Source organism: Lissotriton helveticus (genome assembly GCF_964261635.1).
Source record: "Lissotriton helveticus chromosome 1_1 unlocalized genomic scaffold, aLisHel1.1 SUPER_1_unloc_15, whole genome shotgun sequence".
Lineage (NCBI taxonomy): Eukaryota > Metazoa > Chordata > Amphibia > Caudata > Salamandridae > Lissotriton > Lissotriton helveticus.
In genome coordinates this window covers 2,433,307-2,452,689 of record NW_027611654.1, presented here as the reverse complement: position 1 = coordinate 2,452,689, position 19,383 = coordinate 2,433,307, and the positions used below count along the sequence as shown (strand labels likewise).

The 19,383-nt window shown below is 43.8% G+C and overlaps 2 protein-coding genes across 2 annotated transcripts in view; both read right to left on the bottom strand.

Annotated features, from left to right (window-relative positions):
* LOC144805591 (uncharacterized) overlaps positions 1-3,809 on the bottom strand; it is a 42,262-nt gene extending 38,453 nt beyond the window's left edge. Inside the window, exons 1-2 of the mRNA XM_078672117.1 lie at positions 3,722-3,809; positions 3,437-3,543 (exon numbers count right to left, since the gene is read on the bottom strand). The gene's annotated coding sequence lies outside the window, so the exon portion shown is untranslated. The remainder of the gene's footprint in view (positions 1-3,436; positions 3,544-3,721) is intronic.
* LOC144805572 (uncharacterized) lies at positions 646-2,288 on the bottom strand. The gene has a single exon (XM_078672095.1). It carries the CDS (start codon positions 2,197-2,199, stop codon positions 646-648), a length of 1,554 nt encoding a protein of 517 aa, XP_078528221.1. The 5' UTR covers positions 2,200-2,288.
* Positions 3,810-19,383: the final 15,574 nt, after the last annotated feature.

Here is a 19,383-nt window from a genome sequence, read left to right as displayed (position 1 = left end):
ATGCCTTACTTTTCGCCTGGTTTGGATGCATTTCTCATGTTTAGTGAGATTTCCTTTCTGAGTAAAACGTTTCTGGCTTTCTCCACCTGTATAAGGCTTTAGTACAGTGTGAAGTCTCCAATGTGAAATGACATTGTATTCAAGACTAAACCTTATCTGACATTCAGAACACACATAAGGCTTTTTTCTCCCGTGTGAGTTCGCTCATGACAAGTGAGAAGTAATTTGTAACCAAAACTTTGCTTGCATTTCGAGCACTCATAAGGTTTTTCCCCAGCGTGGGACCTCTCTTGAAGCATAACACTGTCTTTCAGATTCAAGCTTTTATGGCATAAGGATTTTCTCCAGTGAGGAGTTTCTCATGGTGAGATAGCGTTTTTCTCTGCAGCTTTTCTGGGAATTCAGAGCACTCATAGGGTTTTCATCAGTATGGAGTCCCTTATGGTTAGTGAGGCTGTGCTTATCAAACCGTAATTTCTGGCATTCACAGCATTGGTAATGGTTTTCCCCCTGTGTGCGTCTGCTCATGTAGAGTGAGACTTGAGTTTAAAATTGATGCTTTTCTGGCATTTGGAGAACAAAATTATTTTGGTGTTTTTTTTATGGCGCTTGTAACCATCTCTACCTCTGAATCTTTTCTGACATTTAGAGCACTAATAATTTTTTTTCTCCAGTGTGGATTCTCACATGTCTAGTGAGATGAGATTTAATGGTGAAACATTTTTGGCATTCGGAGCACTGATAAGGTTTTTCCCCAGTGTGGGTTCTTATATGATGAGTGAGACTGTGTTGGAAACTGAAAGATTTCTGGCATTCAGAGCACTGATAAGGTTTTTCCCCAGTGTGGGTTCTTATATGCTGAGTGAGATTCCTTTTTTCAATGAAACATTTGTGGCATTCAGAGCACTTATAAGGTTTATCCCCAGTGTGGGTTCTTAGATGCTGAGTGAGACTCCTTTTTTTAATGAAACATTTGTGGCATTCAGAGCACTTATAAAGTTTATCCCCAGAGTGGCTTCTTATATGCTGAGTGAGATTGCCTTTGTGACTGAAACATTTGTGGCATTCAGAGCACTGATAAGGTTTTTCCCCAGTGTGGGTTCTTATATGCGAAGTGAGATAGTCTTTTTTACTGAAACATTTGTCGCATTCAGTGCACTGATAAGGTTTTTCCCCAGTGTGGGTTATAGCATGTCGAGAAAGACTTTGTTTGTTTCTGAAACATTTCTGGCATTCAGAGCACTGATATGGTTTTTCCCCAGTGTGGGTTCTGATATGATGAGTGAGACTCTTTTTGTAAATGAAAGATTTCTGGCATTCAGAGCACTGATAAGGTTTTTCCCCAGTGTGGGTTCTTATATGCTGAATGAGACTTGTTTTATGAATGAAACATATCTGGCATTCAGAGCACTGATAAGCTTTTTCCCCAGAGTGGGTTCTTATATGATGATTGAGACTGTTTTTATGACTGAAACATATCTGGCATTCAGAGCACTGATAAGGTTTTTCCCCAGTGTGGGTTCTTATATGATGATTGAGACTGTTTTTAAGACTGAAACATTTGTGGCATTCAGTGCACTGATAAGGTTTTTCCCCAGTGTGGATTATTGCATGTTGAGAAAGACTTTGTTTGTATCTGAAACATTGCTGGCATTCAGAGCACTGATAAGGTTTTTCCCCAGTGTGGATCATTGCATGTTGAGAAAGACTTTGTTTGTCTCTGAAACATTTCTGGCATTCAGAGCACTGATAAGGTTTTTCCCCAGTGTGGGTTATTGCATGTCGAGAAAGACTGTCTTTGTAACAAAACCTTGCCTGGCATTCAGAGCACTGATATGGTTTTTCCCCAGTGTGGATTCTTCTATGCTGAGTGAGATTGTATTTGTAAATGAAAGATTTCTGGCATTCAGAGCACTGATAAGGTTTTTCCCCATTGTGGGTTCTTCTATGCTCCGTGAGATTGTTTTTGCAAATGAAAGATTTCTGGCATTCAGAGCACTGATAAGGTTTTTCCCCAGTGTGGGTTCTTATATGCTGAGTGAGGCTTTTTTTTGTAATGAAACATATCTGGCATTCAGAGCACTTATAAGGTTTTTCCCCAGTGTGGGTTCTTATATGATGATTGAGATGGTTTTTTTGACTGAAACATTTCTGGCATTCAGCGCACTGATAAGGTTTTTCCCCAGAGTGGACTTTCATATGTTCAGTGAAATGAGATTTACGGCTGAAACTTTTTGGGCATTCAGCGCACTTATAAGGTTTTTCCAAAGAGTGGGTTAATGCATGTCGATAAAGACTCGGTTTGATACTAAACCTTTTCCGGCATTCAGAGCACTGATAAGGTTTTTCTCCAGTGTGGATTCTCATATGCTTAGTGAGATAAGATTTACGCCTGAAACTTTTTTTGCATACTTTGCACGGAGAGTGGTTTCCCCCAGTGTGGATTCTCATATGATCAGTGAGATAAGATTTACGCTTGAAACTTTTTTGGCATACATTGCACTGAGAGTGGTTTCCCCCAGTATGCATTCTGTCAAATTCTGTGAGATACGATTTATGGCTGTATCTTTTTTGGCACAAGCAACTTTTTTCCCCAACTTCGGTTATTTTTGCCTCGATTGAGGCGGGTTTGAACACTGAATTTGCTCTCAGTCCGTGTTTTTATGAGGTGTATTCCTAGAGTTAATATCTCTACATTTAGTTTTCTCTTGCTTATATACCACGGTAAGAGTGAACCTGATTTTAGAGTCGGGCTTGTTTAGATAATGTTCAGCATTTATCTCTAAAAGAAATTGTGTGTAATCTTTTTAACACTTGAATTGAGCAAACACCTGTTGAAATTGTTCTAGCAGATAATAGTCTTTAGGTAATAGCCTCTCTGGCAGCAAATTATTCTGTGACTGAAGTTTTTCTCCAATCTATTTATATAGGTTCTTTGCAATGCAGTAATAAGGTGTTGGTCTGAAATTTAATGACTGAACTGATAAGTACCTTTTTGCACTGATGTAAAGGCAGTAACTGAGAGAGTTAGAATGTGCACAGTACTATTGTGGCTCACCAGTCGCAGAACATCAGTTCCTTTTACCCTTTCTATGTTTGGTGTAAGGTTAAGGTTTGTAGTTCTGAAGATGAGGGTTTATTTACATTAGTTATAGCGCAATGGTGCTCATGTAATCCATTTTTATATTTAACAGTTTTACATATCACTCATGCACAACAAATAATGTTGAGGCGATTTACATAGAATTACAGAACAGTACACAATAAAAAGGAAACATTCTGAGATGGTCATGAACACAATAAAGTGGTGAATTTTTAAGGTTTTCGCAAGAGTGAGCAGAGTGGGTCGAGGTGATATATCTCGAGGCAGATAGTCTCAAACTTGCGTAACTGGTTAAAAACGGTTGTTGAACGAAGGTGATTTTCCAATCTTTACCTTGTTAACGTGTCAGCTTCGGAGTCTTCTTTCAGCGTCTTTTCTTTGATGGTATGCAGAAGATACCTTTTGTTATAACTTTCTTTTATGCAGTGTGTGCTTCCTCTCTGGAATTACATGATGCTTTAGATGAACGTTATTCTGTCATGCTGAGGCAATTTGTCTTTCTGATAATATTTCAGATGAGGATGCTGAAGTGGTCTTTCTACATTATTTCTGATGCTGTGTGCACAGATATGGCTTTGCTCTGGGTTAATGAAATACAAAATTAGAGACTTCACTTACAGGTATTGTACTTTCCTCGCTGGATGTTCTTCAGTTTTTCAAAATAATCCTTCTTATGGCACTGACATTCAGTTGCTTAGTGCTAAATCTTCCTTTCTTCGTCCGTGATTTCAATTACCTATAGTATTAAAATTAAATAGTTAATACATGTACATTTCCAAAAATATAATTTACAAGCCAAATCAATGCAGAATTTTGAAAATGTTGAGCTGTTTTTCAGACACAGCAGAGTGTAGAATGGTAGCATGAGAGTACTTGGATGTAGGAGTGTAGAATTTTCAACATTGTATTAAGCTCACAAAGGATACATGTACCCTATGGACTTGTAACATTGAATCCCAAAGGCAGATATTAAAGTCATATGGACTGGCACCAAACAGATATTTAAGAAAGAATACTATTAATTAATTTGTAATGTAGATTTCTGGGACAGGAATTACTCGTCCACAGACAACAGGTGTTTTCCCCTGCCCTGAGTGACCACCTACTTGTATCTGTCATCCTGACTTGAGTTTTGGCCTCTGCCGCAAGCAAATCTATTGTGTGCAGCGAGGACTATGCCTAGACCAATCCCTCAACTATGGTCCAGAGTATGAATCAAGGGCAATGAAATTAAGGCATACTTTCATGTGTTCATTTTATTCCACCTGATTATCAGTTGCTAGGTTTTTCTGCACCTGGACTTACTGGGTGCTTTTCTGCACAATTTTTTTCCAGACAGAAAAATTAGATTGCAAAGACGCATAAGACTCTGGGTGCAGCAGAAGCAGCCAAGACTTATGCTGTCGTTTTTACAAACTGGGGGAAACACGCAATTCTTCCCTCTGTTGGTGTTCAAAGTCGTTGTTGGCCTGTGATTTGGCATTGAGTGCAGAGCGTACCGAGTAGAGCTGAGGGGCCGAGCCGAGCAGGAGTTGATGAGCAAGCGGAGCCTGGGACGACTGCCCGGGATTGTTTTGTGACCAGTTCCCGCTCCCGAAAGTTTCTCCCGCTTCACCCGCGTCCTGTTATACGGGCGCTTTAAGTTCTACAGATCTGCTGTGGGGGCAGGAACGGCCGCTGCCAGCGCCGCGGTGCTAAGGCGCTGCTAGTGCTGCTCGTGCGGCGGCCGCTGCAGGGGTCAAAGGAACCTTGGCCTGTGGTGCTGCTGGTGCGGGGGCTGCAGCAGGGCACAGAGGAGAACAGAGGAGCACAGAGGGCACAGAGGAGCCTTTGCCTGCCATCTGATTTTACGTATTTACTAAGCATTGAGCAGAGCAGAGCTGAGCCGAGGAGTTGAGGGAAGTGCCTACATTTGCCGTCTGTAGTGGGACTGGCTCTGGATCCTGCTCTTGCTCCTAAACGATTGCCAGCATTCTCCCTTGTACTCTTGTCAGCGATGAATAGCAACGAACAAGCAATGAACAGTGAGTGGTGAGTGACAAGTGGCAAGAGGTATGTGGCGGGTAGCTAAGGTTGATCGGTCAGTAAGTCGCTGAGCCATTGGAGTCTGTACTAAGTCTGCAATACAAAATCTGAGAAATTATGCAAAGGGGAAAGTGACAATAGACTTTGACCCTCTTGAAGCACCCCTCGACCCCTGAATTACTCTGGATGCCTAGACTACAGCCCTACCCGGAGCCCGGATATTAATGAACCGGCTAATTAATTAATTAATTAAGTAACCAACAGTACTGGCGGATTCTGTACCGAGGTGTGCTTTGGGGGTGTTTTCCCTTGGAGTTATTTGGTGGTGTTTTTGTCCTATCAAAGCACCCTTTGGTCTTGTCACTGGCCCCTTTGATTCTCTGAAAGAAGCAAGACTTCTTCACCTTAGAGGGTGTATTATGAGGATAGGAAAGGAGCGGCCACCTTTCCCTCCTATCAAAAGTAAAAGAAAAATACAACAAACACTAATACTAGATATGTTTAAAATAAAACAGGCAGGTGACATATAGTCCTTTAAATCATCTAAGGTTCATACATTTAGTATACTGGAAAAGTCGCTGTCAAAGTTTGATTTTATGAAAGATCCAACCCGCGCTATGCTAACATTGCTAACCAACCCATGTGATTTTCAAATTCCAATTAAGCCACTGAGTAAAACAAATATTATATCCCCTAAGCAAGGAGTAAGTGAACCAGGCCACCCTAAGTCTGAAGCTGAAGTTGAACGAATGTCAAATTCAACTAAGGACCAAGTCAACCACTGGGGTCAAATAAAAGACCTAGAGATGTTAACTATTCCACTTACTGGTGGTTCACAATAAGAGGACGCAAAATGCACGAATCTAACAATGGGAGATACTCAGCACTTACTACAAACTAGGCAGCCAAGGCCAATAGAAGTGCAAGTAAAAATCAGAAAAGCTAACGGGATAGGGGAACCATCTAATTTGGGCCAAATAAATCAACGAGAGCAAGAAGCTCCAAATTAACTAAATGGTGGGGTGAAAATCATAAGGGAAGCCAATACCCACTGAAATCGGATCTTACTCTGTCTAAAATAAATTCAGCTAAAAAACAGGACCAGCTGAAATGTAATCAAAATGATGCATCTCAAATTAATAAGGACGAATACAACAGCAACCCAGAAACTCTGCAGCGCTGGAGTACTCCGTATCATAAAGACGTTTTGAATAGTAGTCCACAATTCATTAATTCTTGTGAAGAGGGACATGATTTTCAAGGACCACAAAAAGAGGAGTATAAGGACCTATCATTCATAAATGGGCAACACCATAGCCCAGGTACTCAGGTACCAGGAAGTGGGAACGCGGGAGCAATTTGGGATTTATTCTTCAAAACCTCGCAATTAACTCTGGAAGCTTTAACATATCAGTCCAACAAAAAGGAGGTCCAAATAGATCTCGAGCGCTATGGCATCCTCTGTTATCAGAATTGAGCAGAAGATAACAACGCAAAATAATCTAATAGTAAGGGTGCAATCTCAGCCAATATCTACGTATGCAGAGTGTAGTTGTGCCCCACTAACTAAAAAACTAGCTACCATTCCGGATATTTTAAAAACAATAATTGACGATGTAAAAGGGAATTTTCCTAATGTGGGAATTCAACCCATCAAGACTGACTGCTCCGCTAAAGATACAATAAAATGTAAAGACAATATTGTTGTTGTTAAAGAAAAAATAGATGATAAAACAAAAGATCAAGAAGTGATAAACCTATGCTCGACACAATCAACAATGACAGACGCAGCTCCGAAAGTTCATCTATCAAAAAGAGAAACGAAAAAACAACGGTAGCAAGAAATAAAGTTTTTCAAAGTATAAAAAATACAAATGCATCAGATATAGTGAGATTGAACACTGGAAACAACCATGACCAAATATCATATTGTGAAGGTGAGGGTAAACAAATGTCTCCAACAAAACCCTTTTAGTTATGAAAAATAAATGCCTAAACAATCAAGCTGATAGTATAAAAATGATAGAGAATGGGAAAATTCAGTCCTTAGAAATGCTGCAAGTGGAGGAAATTAATAAACAGGTGGAAAATAAGCCATCACAATTGGAAACAAATAGAGCAAAGAGGGAGAGTATCAGAGGGGATGAAACGAATAGAGATTTGTTGAAAACCTGGAAGGATATTAAATTACCACAAGATCTGGGAACCGAAACGAAGCAGTTACATAAACATCGACAATCATGGTCTCAAACTGTTAGTAATCATAATGGAAGGTTAACCGAGCATGCTCAAGGTGAAAATAGCCCGCAACAAATTAAATAAAATAACCCAGATCAAAAAGGAGTGGTGCAGGTAATTTTTACGCCGGAATATAAATCTAGGAGTAATAATGATATCTTGACTCGTGGGAACATATTAAAATAAATTGTGTAGACATGGATGCTGCAATGATTGCAGAACGGGCTGTGTACCAGAACAGAAGATGTCCTAAGAAATGGAAAAGGGTATGGGGGGCATGGAATAAATATAGAGGAGACATTTGTGACCCACCTTCTGCTGCAGACGACACTGGCTCTGATACCGAATAGTGCGCCTCCACCCAGGGTGTACTCCGCAGCCCTTGATTTGCCATGTATAATGTTCAGCTCTTGTGTTAATGATGTAATTACGAGGATTTCTGGTCCCAAACTCAAATGCATACTATATTTTATATTTCTGAGAGGCATTGTATCGCACTGGTTTAAAAATGCTAATAAAAATGTTTAAAAAAAAAAAATTTGTGTAATGCAGTACCCTCATTAAAGAAAATTAAATGTACCAACATAGAATCAATTGAATTCCTCACAATCAAGAATAATAATCGCGAATCGACATTAGTAATTTAGACATCATCTACAGCCGCCAGCCTTCTTATGCAAGAACATAATCTCTCTCAGGACTGGGGAATAAAAATAACAACTCCCCTGCAACCTTCCTATCCCAGCCCTTTTGTTTCATCAAAATTACAAAATCATAACCAAATGAGAACCAATATTAAGAAATACTCCATATTAAAAACCCCATAGGTATGAGAAGTGGAGAAGTGTGGCTCAGGGGTTAGAGGCGGCAGACCCGGAAGCTGAGATCGGTCCTGGACCAGGGTTCAATTCCCCGCCTCGGCGGGTCTTGGGCTAAAAAATTCCACGGACTCGATAATTCTCGCTCCGGTGCCTACTCGACTCATGGGTTCACACTCTGCGACTCTGGGCAATAGCTTGCTTAATCTCCACTACGGCCCCTCGCGGCGGGATGCCTGGTTTTCACCTTGTGGATACCCTGCCGGGGTTATCTCACAGGGGAATACCAGGACGGGTTCCCTAAGCAAGCGCTTAGATACCGTGTCGGTGATTTGCGCTATATAAATACATGTACATTTACATTTACATGACCAACGGGCATCTTTTAAAATCATTAGAGGTAAAAATAGGAGACCTATTATTTGACACTGTCAAATTAGGTTGGATATCAGCAGCCCTCCATAATGTCAGGCAGGATTGACATCTACAATCTGAAGTTCCTTTAAGGGGGCCAACAATTATGAATGAAAGGGTCAGATTATGTTTGTGGAATATAAATGGGGTTCCAGCAAAGATTCAGAATAACGAACTAGCTACTCTGTGCTGTTTTCAAATCATTTGTTTACAAGAGAATTGGGCTTTAGTTCCTTTTAGATTGGAAGGTTATAGGGTTATTACTCATTAGCTAAGAGAACAAGTAACTATGGCAGACCTTGTGGGGGTTTGGCTATTTTTATATCAACTGAGCTAAAAATGGAAAGTGAAATGGACGTCCCAAGTCAAAAGGATTATCTAATTGTCAAAATAAGATACAAGAAAAAAATTATAATTAAATCTCTTGTAGTAATCAACGTATATAATTATGAAGAACAATGGCGACCAATTTGATACATTTGCTAATTATGATATTGCAGCAACTGGACAATGGCACCCAACCTGAGATTATTATTACCGGTGTTTATAACATGAATATGCTATGGTCTTACGATAGAAATGTTGAAATACAACGGCAAAATTACTTATGGTCAATTCCAAGTCTTTCATCAACAATGGGCATGAGGGAACATAAGAATGAAAACATCGGCAAGAATTAGAAATAACCATAATTAGAATTAGAAACCATAGGTCTAAGAGTGATAAATGGGCGATTTCCTCAATATTCCCCACCCGCATGGACTTTTCAAGCAGGGGATCATAGGTCTAGAATAGATTATCATCCTGTACATGCATTGGGGTTATTGGAGTGACAGAACTGCACCTATACTATATTAATGATACTCCTAAATGCCCCTAGAGGGGAAGAGGGTATCAGAACCGGACGCACCTGTCTGCAGCACATGGTAGTCTGGCATGCCTGCACTATCTTTTCACCCAGACTGTCTATAATGTTGATTTTAGTGCCACTACACACATAGCAGGGGGAATCTCAGACCATTCGCTGGTGGAGGTGCAACTCGATGGTCCGGTTGTGGACTTTATGCTACCCCCAAGGGTTGATCCATGATATTTATAAGACAAGACGTTCAAAGCTCGTATGAGAGATAGAGCAGAATTCTATTTTAAGGAGAACGGGCGGCCTGTTGAATCAGCTTGCGTGCTATGGGATGAATTCAAGGCAGGGAATGTGCTTTCCTGGAGGCACGCTTGGCAAGTGGGGAATCAGTTTCTCTCCCATTACACCATCAACTGAAGCAGCACACATTAAGAGCACTAATGGAAAATAGCGTGCACTCATGCGCTGGCTACCGAGCATTGTCTCTATGATGTCGGTGATAAAGCCAATGAGTTGCTTACATGGCTAGAGAGACAAGACAAAGGACGGAACTGGATCCTTGAGGACACTGACAACAAGGGGACGGAAATACTGGGAGAGGCTTCCTGAAAGACCTGACCCTGCCAATGCTAACGAATGAGGACCGAGACGCACTAGACCAAGACCTGACAGAGCAGGTCATGGTTGAGGGGGTCTCCTTGCAGAGGCTGGAGGTAACATCGAGGAATCCAGACGAGGTCAGCTCATGGTGGACGCTCGCTCTAGACTGATTGGGAGCGATCCTCTAGAAAGGAGCTAATCCTGCCAAGGGCTGAGCCTTGAATGCCGGCCTCCTTGACACGGTCCACCAAGATCCCATGGTCGACCATGTCAACAGCGACGAGACATCCAACAGCACCAGGGCGTGAGGAGTATCCATGTTAGCCTTCTCTTGCAGGGAGTCTAATACCGCCATTATTACGGTCTCCGTTGAGTGGGCAGGCCGAATACCAGCTTGGTGTTGGATTGTTCAATAAAATTAGACGGGCACTACACCACATGAGCCTCCAGTACCTTTACCAGGTACGAGAGCAAGGAGACTGGGCGGTAATTCAACAGGATCTGGGGTCTGCCCCTGATTTCTTCAGAAGGGGAACCACAATTGTCTCTTTAAAGGCCTTAGGGACACAGCCCTAGAATAGGGACTCATTCAGAAGAGAGCGGGCTGGGCCCGGGAGGCCGGTGGAGGCTTCTTTTAGGACGTGTGGTGGTCAGCAGTCCGTAGGGGATCCAGATTTTACTTTAGACAAAAGGTCCTGGAACACTTGTGTACAGTAGTTCTCTTCTGGTGCAGATCAGTAGTGCCCGGCTCTTCTTAGGTCGTCAGGAACTGAAATTCAGGGACTGGGGATGCCACCTTAAAACTAGATTTAAGGGCGTTACAAGGGAGTGACAGTTAGTGTCCAATGGGCCCTTTGCCTGGGGTGTCTATGCCCTCTAACATGCTCTCCTTCTGGGAGAGGAGGACACAGTCCTAGCCCTAACTGGTTAAGTCCCATCATCTTTAAGATGGTGGGCACTGAAAAGTGTACTTAACCTAGCCTCCTGCACCCGAGGGGTGGAGTTGGCAGAGGGGGGCACATCTCCTCTCCTATCAAAGGTTACCCACCTGTCCTGCCGCCAAAAAGGGAGTGAGGACAGGATGGAAGCCAGATCCTTCGAACAGGAGAGGCTGGGGTTGCATTACAAAGGAGGCAAAACCTTTGAAGCTCCCCACCACGAAGGCTCTTTCTGTCCAGGGGAAGACGTGAACACCTCCACCTAGGAAAGGAATTGTTCTCAGTCTCAGAGTGCGCAGGCACTCTCCCCTGAGGTCAGAACACACTCTGATGGTAGCAGGCTGGCTCAGGCCAGCCAATGACCACACTAAGGATTGGTAGGTTTCACGGTACCCCCAAGGGGCACTTTGTGTGCAATCTATGTATATAAAAACAAAAGTATGTCTGTCTGTCTGTCTGTTTGTCCTTTATGCATTACTACACCATTCATCCGATCGCCATGATACTTTGGGAAGTTGTTGAGTACACTCCCGTGAAGGTTTCTAGCATAAAACATTTTTAAATATAGGCCCCCCAGGGCGCTCATAAACTTTTAAATATCGGCCCCCCAGGGCCCTCATAATCTTTCGAATACTGAATTTTTCCATTTACGGAATACCAGGCGAAGCGACAACGTATAAGTCCATCGATCCTGTGATTAATCAAGACGAAGTTGTCAATTACCCAACGGAATTCTTGAATTCTCTGGATTTGCCAGGTATGCCACCGCACATTTTAACATTAGAAATTGGCGTGCCGATCATTCTTCTCCGAAACATCAATCCACCACGACTTTGCATTGGTACAAGACTTCCGGTGAAAAAGATGATGAATAATGTCATCGAAGCTACAATTTTGAATGGGAAATTCAAGGGGGAAGATGTACTGTTGCCATGTATTCCAATGATCCCAACAGATATGCCTTTTGAATTCAAACGTTTACAGTTTCTGGTGCGACTCGCTTTTGCAATGACCATCAACAAAGTACAAGGACAATCGCTGCAAGTGTGTGGACTAGATTTGGAGAATCCGTGCTTCTCACATGGACAACTGTATGTGGCCAGCTCACGAGTCGGAAAACCTTGTGATTTATTCGTGTACGCCCCATACGGAAAAATAAAAACTTTTGTGTATCCACAAGCACTCGAATAAATAAATAGAATTAAAACGACACTTTGAAATGTTTTCCATATTAAAATTAAAAAGTTTTAAAAAAAAGACACAATGTAAATTGAATGTTATCATAACGAGTTTCCTTGAATGTCCTTTCATCTGAGATCGCAGCAACGCGTGACGGGTAAGCTAGTTTTTAATAAAATCAACACTGGAATCAGTGCAGGTTTATTATGTTGAAATGCTTGGTGCAAAACATCACATATTTCAGTGAAGCCATCATGGAGCTGCGAACTCATACTGACAAGTGTCCAGCCTATGTACTTACTATGACTTCCCTGGTCACTTACAATATCCAGGAATCGACTAGGATATGCACAACATCCTGTGATTCTGGCCAAATCACTGTTTCTCCCCGTGCCCATAGACAGCGTCTAGAAACCCTCACGGGTGATGAGCCGCACAATATAAATCTGCGAACTTTAAAGTTAACTAACTGCCTGAGATATGGGTAAGACACCCCTCTAGCAGTGTTCATGGGTATGGCACACAGGTTGGCTCTTCAGTTTTGTCTGCACCAAGACACACAGGATGCTGTGGCAGTGTGCATGTGCTTGGTGAGGGGCTCCTTAGGGTGGCATAATTTGTGCTGCAGCCCTTAGGGACCCTCTTTAACCACAAGGCACTTGGTACCAGGGGTACTTTTTACTAGGAACTTATATGTGAGCTAAAGGGGTGCCAATTGTGGAAATGACGGGAACAGTTTAAGGAAGGAGATCTGGCACAAGGGACCTGGTTGGCAGGGACTCTGTGCACTTCCAGTCGAAACCAAAATATTTTCCAGGCAAAAAGTAGGGGCTACAATGTCCAAAAGAGGCAGGTGTATTCATGACACCCTCCCCCCACAAATGAAAGAGGATGAGACTATCCTTCCTCTACAGAGTCTTCATCGTCCTCTTGGTGGACAATGTGAGTAATGCAGAGATACAGGGCCTTAAGTGGCTTACGTCTTTCCAAGAGGATCGCACTCAAGCTGTTCACTGTGCCCAATTCTCTACCTCTAAAGTCAAATTGATTTGTGGGGTGCTGCAGGGCTCCTCCCTGTCACCGTACCTTTTTAATCTGTACCTGTATCCTCTAATTCAATCCTTAGGCAAAAGGAAGGTATGCACTTTCAACTACGCAGACGATCATCAACTGATCTTGGAAATCGACAAGTCTGCAGCTACCATGTGACATATTGGTAGCTGGATGAACAGTAACCACCTCAATTTTAACCCAGACAAAACTGAAAGGATCCTAATTGGAGGGCCCTGGAACTCTAATTTTTGGCCGACTGAGTTGGGACCCACCCCTACTATCTAGATCAACTAAAAGCCTTGGCATCACAATTGACTGCGATCTGTCTGTGAAATCCCAATTTGGGACGGTGGTCTCTACCTGCTTTTTTCCGCTCCGGAAGATCAGGAAGATGATCATAAGTTACTTACCTGTAAATTGTGGTTCTCCAGTATTGGTATCTTTGATAGATTCACATGCTTGAATCAATCCCCGTGGTCGAAGTGGGAGTCCCATGGTACATAGAATATCAATATAGCAATAGCATAGCGAAAGCATAGCTAAAAGAGCAATAGGAAGTATTGTAACATAGAAGTTAATAGGAAAAAACTTGTCACTTTAATAACTTGTCCCAGTCATTAGATATGGTCCAGACTCCAGCCAATCAGGCGACAGCACCCTCTGGGGCCTTCTCCTCAGAGGCTCAGGCTCTCAGATTTTCAAGCACAAGTGTAGCATAAGAGCCAAGGAGAAGAGGGGAGCCTCTGAGGGGAGGTGGGTGGATCGCATGTGAATCTATGAAAGATACCAATACTGGAGAAGCACAGTTTTCAGGTAAGTAACTTATGTTCTTCTCCAGTATTGGGGTATCTTTCATAGATTCACATGCTTGAATCAGAGTAGATAGCAGTAATTCGAGAATTGTGCATGGTAAACCAAAAGTAAATCGTAAACGGAGTACGAGAGAATACATATACGTATATTACAGTATAGCAGTAAACATGGGCACATCTGCAAAAGCAGAAATATATACATATAAACAATGTGTGCAGGAGGAGGTAAGAAACAGAGGCTCACCTTACTTAAAAAGATTACGTAGCACCGCTTGCCCCACAGCAGTGTCAGCTTTGTTGGCAGCTTCCAGACAGTAATGCTTGGTCGCAGCTCTGCAAATCTGATGAAGCAGAGCAGAGCACTAGAACAGTAGAAGAGGAGACTGTTCCAGTAGAGTGCGCTTTAATTGTCACATGAAGTGTCTTGCCTGCTTGCTGATGGCAAAAGGAAATTGCTCTAGATATCCAACGTGCAATAGTCTGTTTAGCAACTAGAGGTTCTTTACGCTTCCTGCCGTAGGCCATGAAGAGCAGATCAGTTTTACGGATACTAGTTGTTCTATGCAAATAAAATTTCAAACATCTCTTTAACATCTAGAGAATGTAAAGTCTTTTCTGATGGCGACTGTGGATTAGGGAAAAAAGTCTTTAAGATGACAGGCTCGTTCAGGTGAAAATCAGATGGAACTTTAGGAATTAAGGTCGGATTAGTGCGGAGCACCACAGAGTCTTTGGTGAATTGAAAAAAAGGTGGTTTGATAGTAAAAGCTTGTAACCATTGAGCCACACTTCAGGAGAAGTGTGGCTCAATGGTTAGAGGAGGCATACCCGGAAGCAGAGGTCAGACCCGGGACCAGGGTTCAATTCCCGACGCGGCAGGGTCTGAGCCCAAGTGTCCACGGACTCGATAATTCTCACTTCGGTGCCTACTCGAATCACGGGTTCACACTCTGCAACTCTGGGCAATAGCTTGCTTAATCTCCACTACGGACCCCCCCGCGGCGGGATGCCTGGCTTTTACCTTGGGGATGCCCAGTACGGGTTATCTCACAGGGAAAAGCCAGGACGGGTTCCCAATGCAAGCGCCGAGATGCCCAAGGGTAAGTCAAGCGCTATATAAGAACACACACATATATACATACATACACATACATATCTCGCTGACTTGCCAAGCCGAAGTAAGAGCTAAAAGCAGTGATGTATTCCAGGAGATGTATTTAAGATAAGCCCTATAAATGGGTTCAAATGGGGACTTCATGAGTTGGGCCAATACAATGTTCAGACGCCAAGGAGGAGGCGGGCGTCGAATTGGGGGAAAATCCGAAATAAGCCTTTCAAAAATTGTTGAAGAATTGGAGCCATCCTGCCGGAATCTGAAAATTGCAGCCAGAAAAACCTTCAGAGTAGAGTGAGAGAGGCTGGATTTTGATCATTGTAAGAAAAAAAGCAGAAGCTGCTCTGGCGTAGAGTGAACAGGGTGAACATTTGAAGCTTCACATCAAAGACAGAACCGTTTCCACTTGAGTTTGTAGATTTTGATAGTGGAGGGTGCTCTAGCGTTAGTGAGGACCTCCTTGCAGTTTGGAGGAATAATTAAATTGGCCAACTTATAGTGTGCAGGCGCCAGGCTGTCGATCGCAGAAAAGTTGGAACTGGATGGCAGATCAGGCCGTGGTTCATAGTAAAAAGATTTGAAATTGGGCGCAGCCAAATTGGATTGCACTCCGACAGAAGAAGGAGCTCTGTAAACCAGAACTGGCAAGGCCTTCTGGGGGCTATGAGAAGGATGCAGCAGGGTTCTTTCCGCATTTTCCAAAGTACCCTTGGGACTAGAGGAATCGGTGGAAAAAGCGTAAGCATACATTTTTGACCAGTTCATCAAACACGCATTCCCGCACGATTCTGGCTGGGGAAGCCAACTTGCATAGAATGGGCATTTGCGGTTCGGGTTGGTTGCAAATAAATCCAGATTGGGGCATCCGCAAAGCTGAAAGATGCGGTCCAGCGTCGGTGGATGAAGTTCCCACTCGTGCTTTGACGAGACCAACCTGCTCAAGGAGGCTAGAAGGTTGGACACTCCCGGAACATGGACTGCTGTTAAAGTGATCTGATGTTGAATCGCCCAATCCCAATTTTGCTGAGCGTTTAGGGATAGCAAAGTGGATCTCGTGCCCCCTTGTTTGTTCACATAATGCATGCTTGTTGTGTTGTCCGTTCGGATCAACACTGAAGCTCCTTGAATGAGGGTGCGGAAGGACTTAAAAGCCAGGAATATCGCCAGTAACTCCAAAAAGTTTATGTGCCAAGTTCGTTGGTAGGGGTCCCATTTCCCCTTGACTGTGAGGGCTTGAAGATGCACTCCCCACCCTTCTAAGGAGGCGTCTGTCATGAGGATGAAATTGGAGCGTCCACTACCAACGAACGACTGGCTGAAATGTTTGGTATGCGAGTCCACTATAGGAATGCTCTTCGTATCCGAGACGTGATGTTGATGACATCGTCAAAAGACCCTGAGAATTGTTGCCACTGGTTGTCGAGTTCCTCCTGTAAGGGTCTCATTTTGAGGCAACAGTTGGGAATTAGGGTAATAAAGGAAGACAGCATCCCCCGAAGCGATTTGAACTGTTGAACAGAAACTGACTTTTTTGTGCGCAGGAGAGTTGCCAATTTGGAAATCCACTGTTTTCTTTCGTTTGAGAAAAAAGCCCTTGTTTGCTGTGTGTCTATGATGGCCCCCAAGAAGGTCCTCACAGAGGGGGTGAACTGAGACTTTTCCAGATTGCTGGAAAAACCCAGAGACTGGAACAGAGACAAGAATGATTCAGTGTGTCTGGTTGCGACTGCAAACGACTGCGCCTTTATAAGGCAGTTGTCGAGGTAGGGAAATATTTGGACACCAGCTTGACCAAGATGTGCTTTCACCGGTGCCAAGACTTTGGTGAACCCTCAGGGCGCAGAGCGAAGGCCAAATGGAAGGACTTTGAATTTGAAATCTCTGGCAGCCACTCTAAAACAAAGGAATTTTCTGTGTCTGCGTAGGATAAGGACATGAAAATAGGCATCTTGAAGGTACAGTGTTGTCATGTAATCCCTTGAGACAGTAATTGAAGCACTTCTAGGAGAGACAACATCTGGAAAGTTTGCTTCTTGAGGAACTTGTTGAGGGAATCTTGAACAGAAGCCTGCACCCCTTTGAAGATTCTGTACTTTTCGATCGCTCCTTTCTTTAACATAAGATTGATTTGGCATAAAAGTTCCTTCAGATGGGCAGGGGGAGGACCTCTGGGGGGAGAATTTGGAGGGAATTTCACATATTCCAGAGTGTGGCCTCTGGACACTATGTCCAAAACCCATCGATCTGTAGTTATTGCGGACCAATTGCGAAGAAATGGGAGATACGCCCTCAAACTTTGGTCGGATTGATGGGAAGAGTGGTTGGCAGCGGTCACTGCTTTTTTGAGGAATCTCTACTCCTGCAGGAGGATTTCCCTCTGTACTGCTTGTAATAGGCAGCCTGCGGTTGTCTAAAAGACTGCTGTAAAAGGGAGGAGGAGTAACGCGGTTGATCCGGATAGGGTTGTTACTGCTGGTATTGGTTGTAACCTCCCCGAAAGGAAGAGGAGGAGCTGTGACCCCTCGCACCACCTAAGACCTGCTTTAAACTGTAGAGTGCCAAGAGCAAGTGCTGTGTCAGTGTCTTTCTTTATTGCCTGGAGGGCGTCATCAATGTGCTGGCTACAAAGTGATTCGCCGGCCTAAGGCATGTCGATAATCTTTGTTTGTACTTCTTGCCGAAAAGAAGTAGCTTTTAACCTGCCTTGATGCCAGAGGACTGCTGCCTCCGCTAGATGGGTAAAGCCCATGGAGGACACTGCAGAATCAATAAACTCGGAGGAGATCCGTTCTCCCTCCTGAAGGATCCTGAAAGCCTCTGCTTTAGAGGCCTCGGGCAACAAATCAATAAAGGGGGAAATGTCTGACCACATTTACCTGTCATATCGGCCTAGAACAGCAAGAGAATTGGCCACCCGGAACGTAGTTGCCGCCATGGTTGAAAACTTCTTACCAATGGAATCAAGGCGTCTGCCATCTTGATCAGGAGGAGCCGATAACGGACACAAGGGATTCCTGGCACGACGTTGTGCCGCCTGGGAGATAACCGAATCCGACTTTGGTTGACCAATAAGACTGGATGGTGAATCATCCGGGGCCTTGTACTTAATATCCAGGCGCGGCAGGACTGCAGGAATGGAAGCAGGGGTTTTCATGACCTTCAAACCGTCCTGCCAGATGAAGTCAATGATTGGGATAGCCCAGACCTGTTTCTGAGTCTGGTCTTTGAAATCATACAAGAAACAGTCGTCGTCCTTGGTGACTCTAGGAAGTTGGAATCTCTTGGCCGGCCTGTCCATGAGAACATGAAACCTATGTCAGCTGACGGAGAGTCAACAGGAATTGGAGTCGAAGGTGATGGAGTCTGAATTTGATAATTGTCCCACTCAGTAAGGAGGGATCTATCACCCACTCCCCTTCTTCTCTGTTGTGCTCAGTTGTGTGTGCGTCCTCCGGGTGATGAGACATTGATGCCACCGGACGGGACGGCGATGAAGGCAGAGGAAGAGGCATCTGTGGAACAGATGAGGCCGACTCCGAGGGAGGAAATCGACGGTAGTAGTCATCAAGCATATGATGCAAATTAGAGATGAGAGACATGGGCATCTGCACAGCTGGATAGTCAAGTGGTGGTTGAGTATTAGGCTCAGGGTAGTAATCATATCCTTGGTCATCATCAATATCTTGGCATTTGATGAGAAGCTCGGAAGGAGTACGAACAGCACGGAACCAGTCATCCTCTTCCGAATCCTCCTCATTAGCGCCATAGTCAAAAGCTCCACAGGAAGATTTGGTGATGGTTGTGTTGGCAATAGATCCAAAGAAGAATTCCTACGTTGAAGTAGGGAAACATCCGTCGTTCCTGAAGGCGGCAAAAGTGTTGCTGAAGATTTCAAGAGGACTAGACACATCAAAGCTGAAGGTGGAACCAAGGATGCCGCTGACTACTCAGCGGTCGACGACAAAGAGCGTAGTTGAAGTTCTGTAAGGAAAGGCATCTGTGCTGTCGACAAGGCAACCGTCGACAAGGCAACCGCCGATGAGGCAATCGTCGGCGAAGCACCCGTCAACGATGAGGCAACCTTCGACGTCGAGGCATCCGGTGACGAAGCGGGTAGAGCCTTGAGAGTCATCGACCGTCTCGCCGGCAAGGAGGCATCTGACGACGACCGACGGAGAGAGGTGGCAGACGAGTGAGGCTTCACCGACACCATGACAAACGTCGACGGAG

Excerpts from the sequence above, each read along its gene's own strand:
- LOC144805572 (XM_078672095.1), bottom strand. The coding sequence starts at position 2,199 with ATGAAAGTCCACTCTGGGGAAAAACCTTATCAGTGCGCTGAATGCCAG.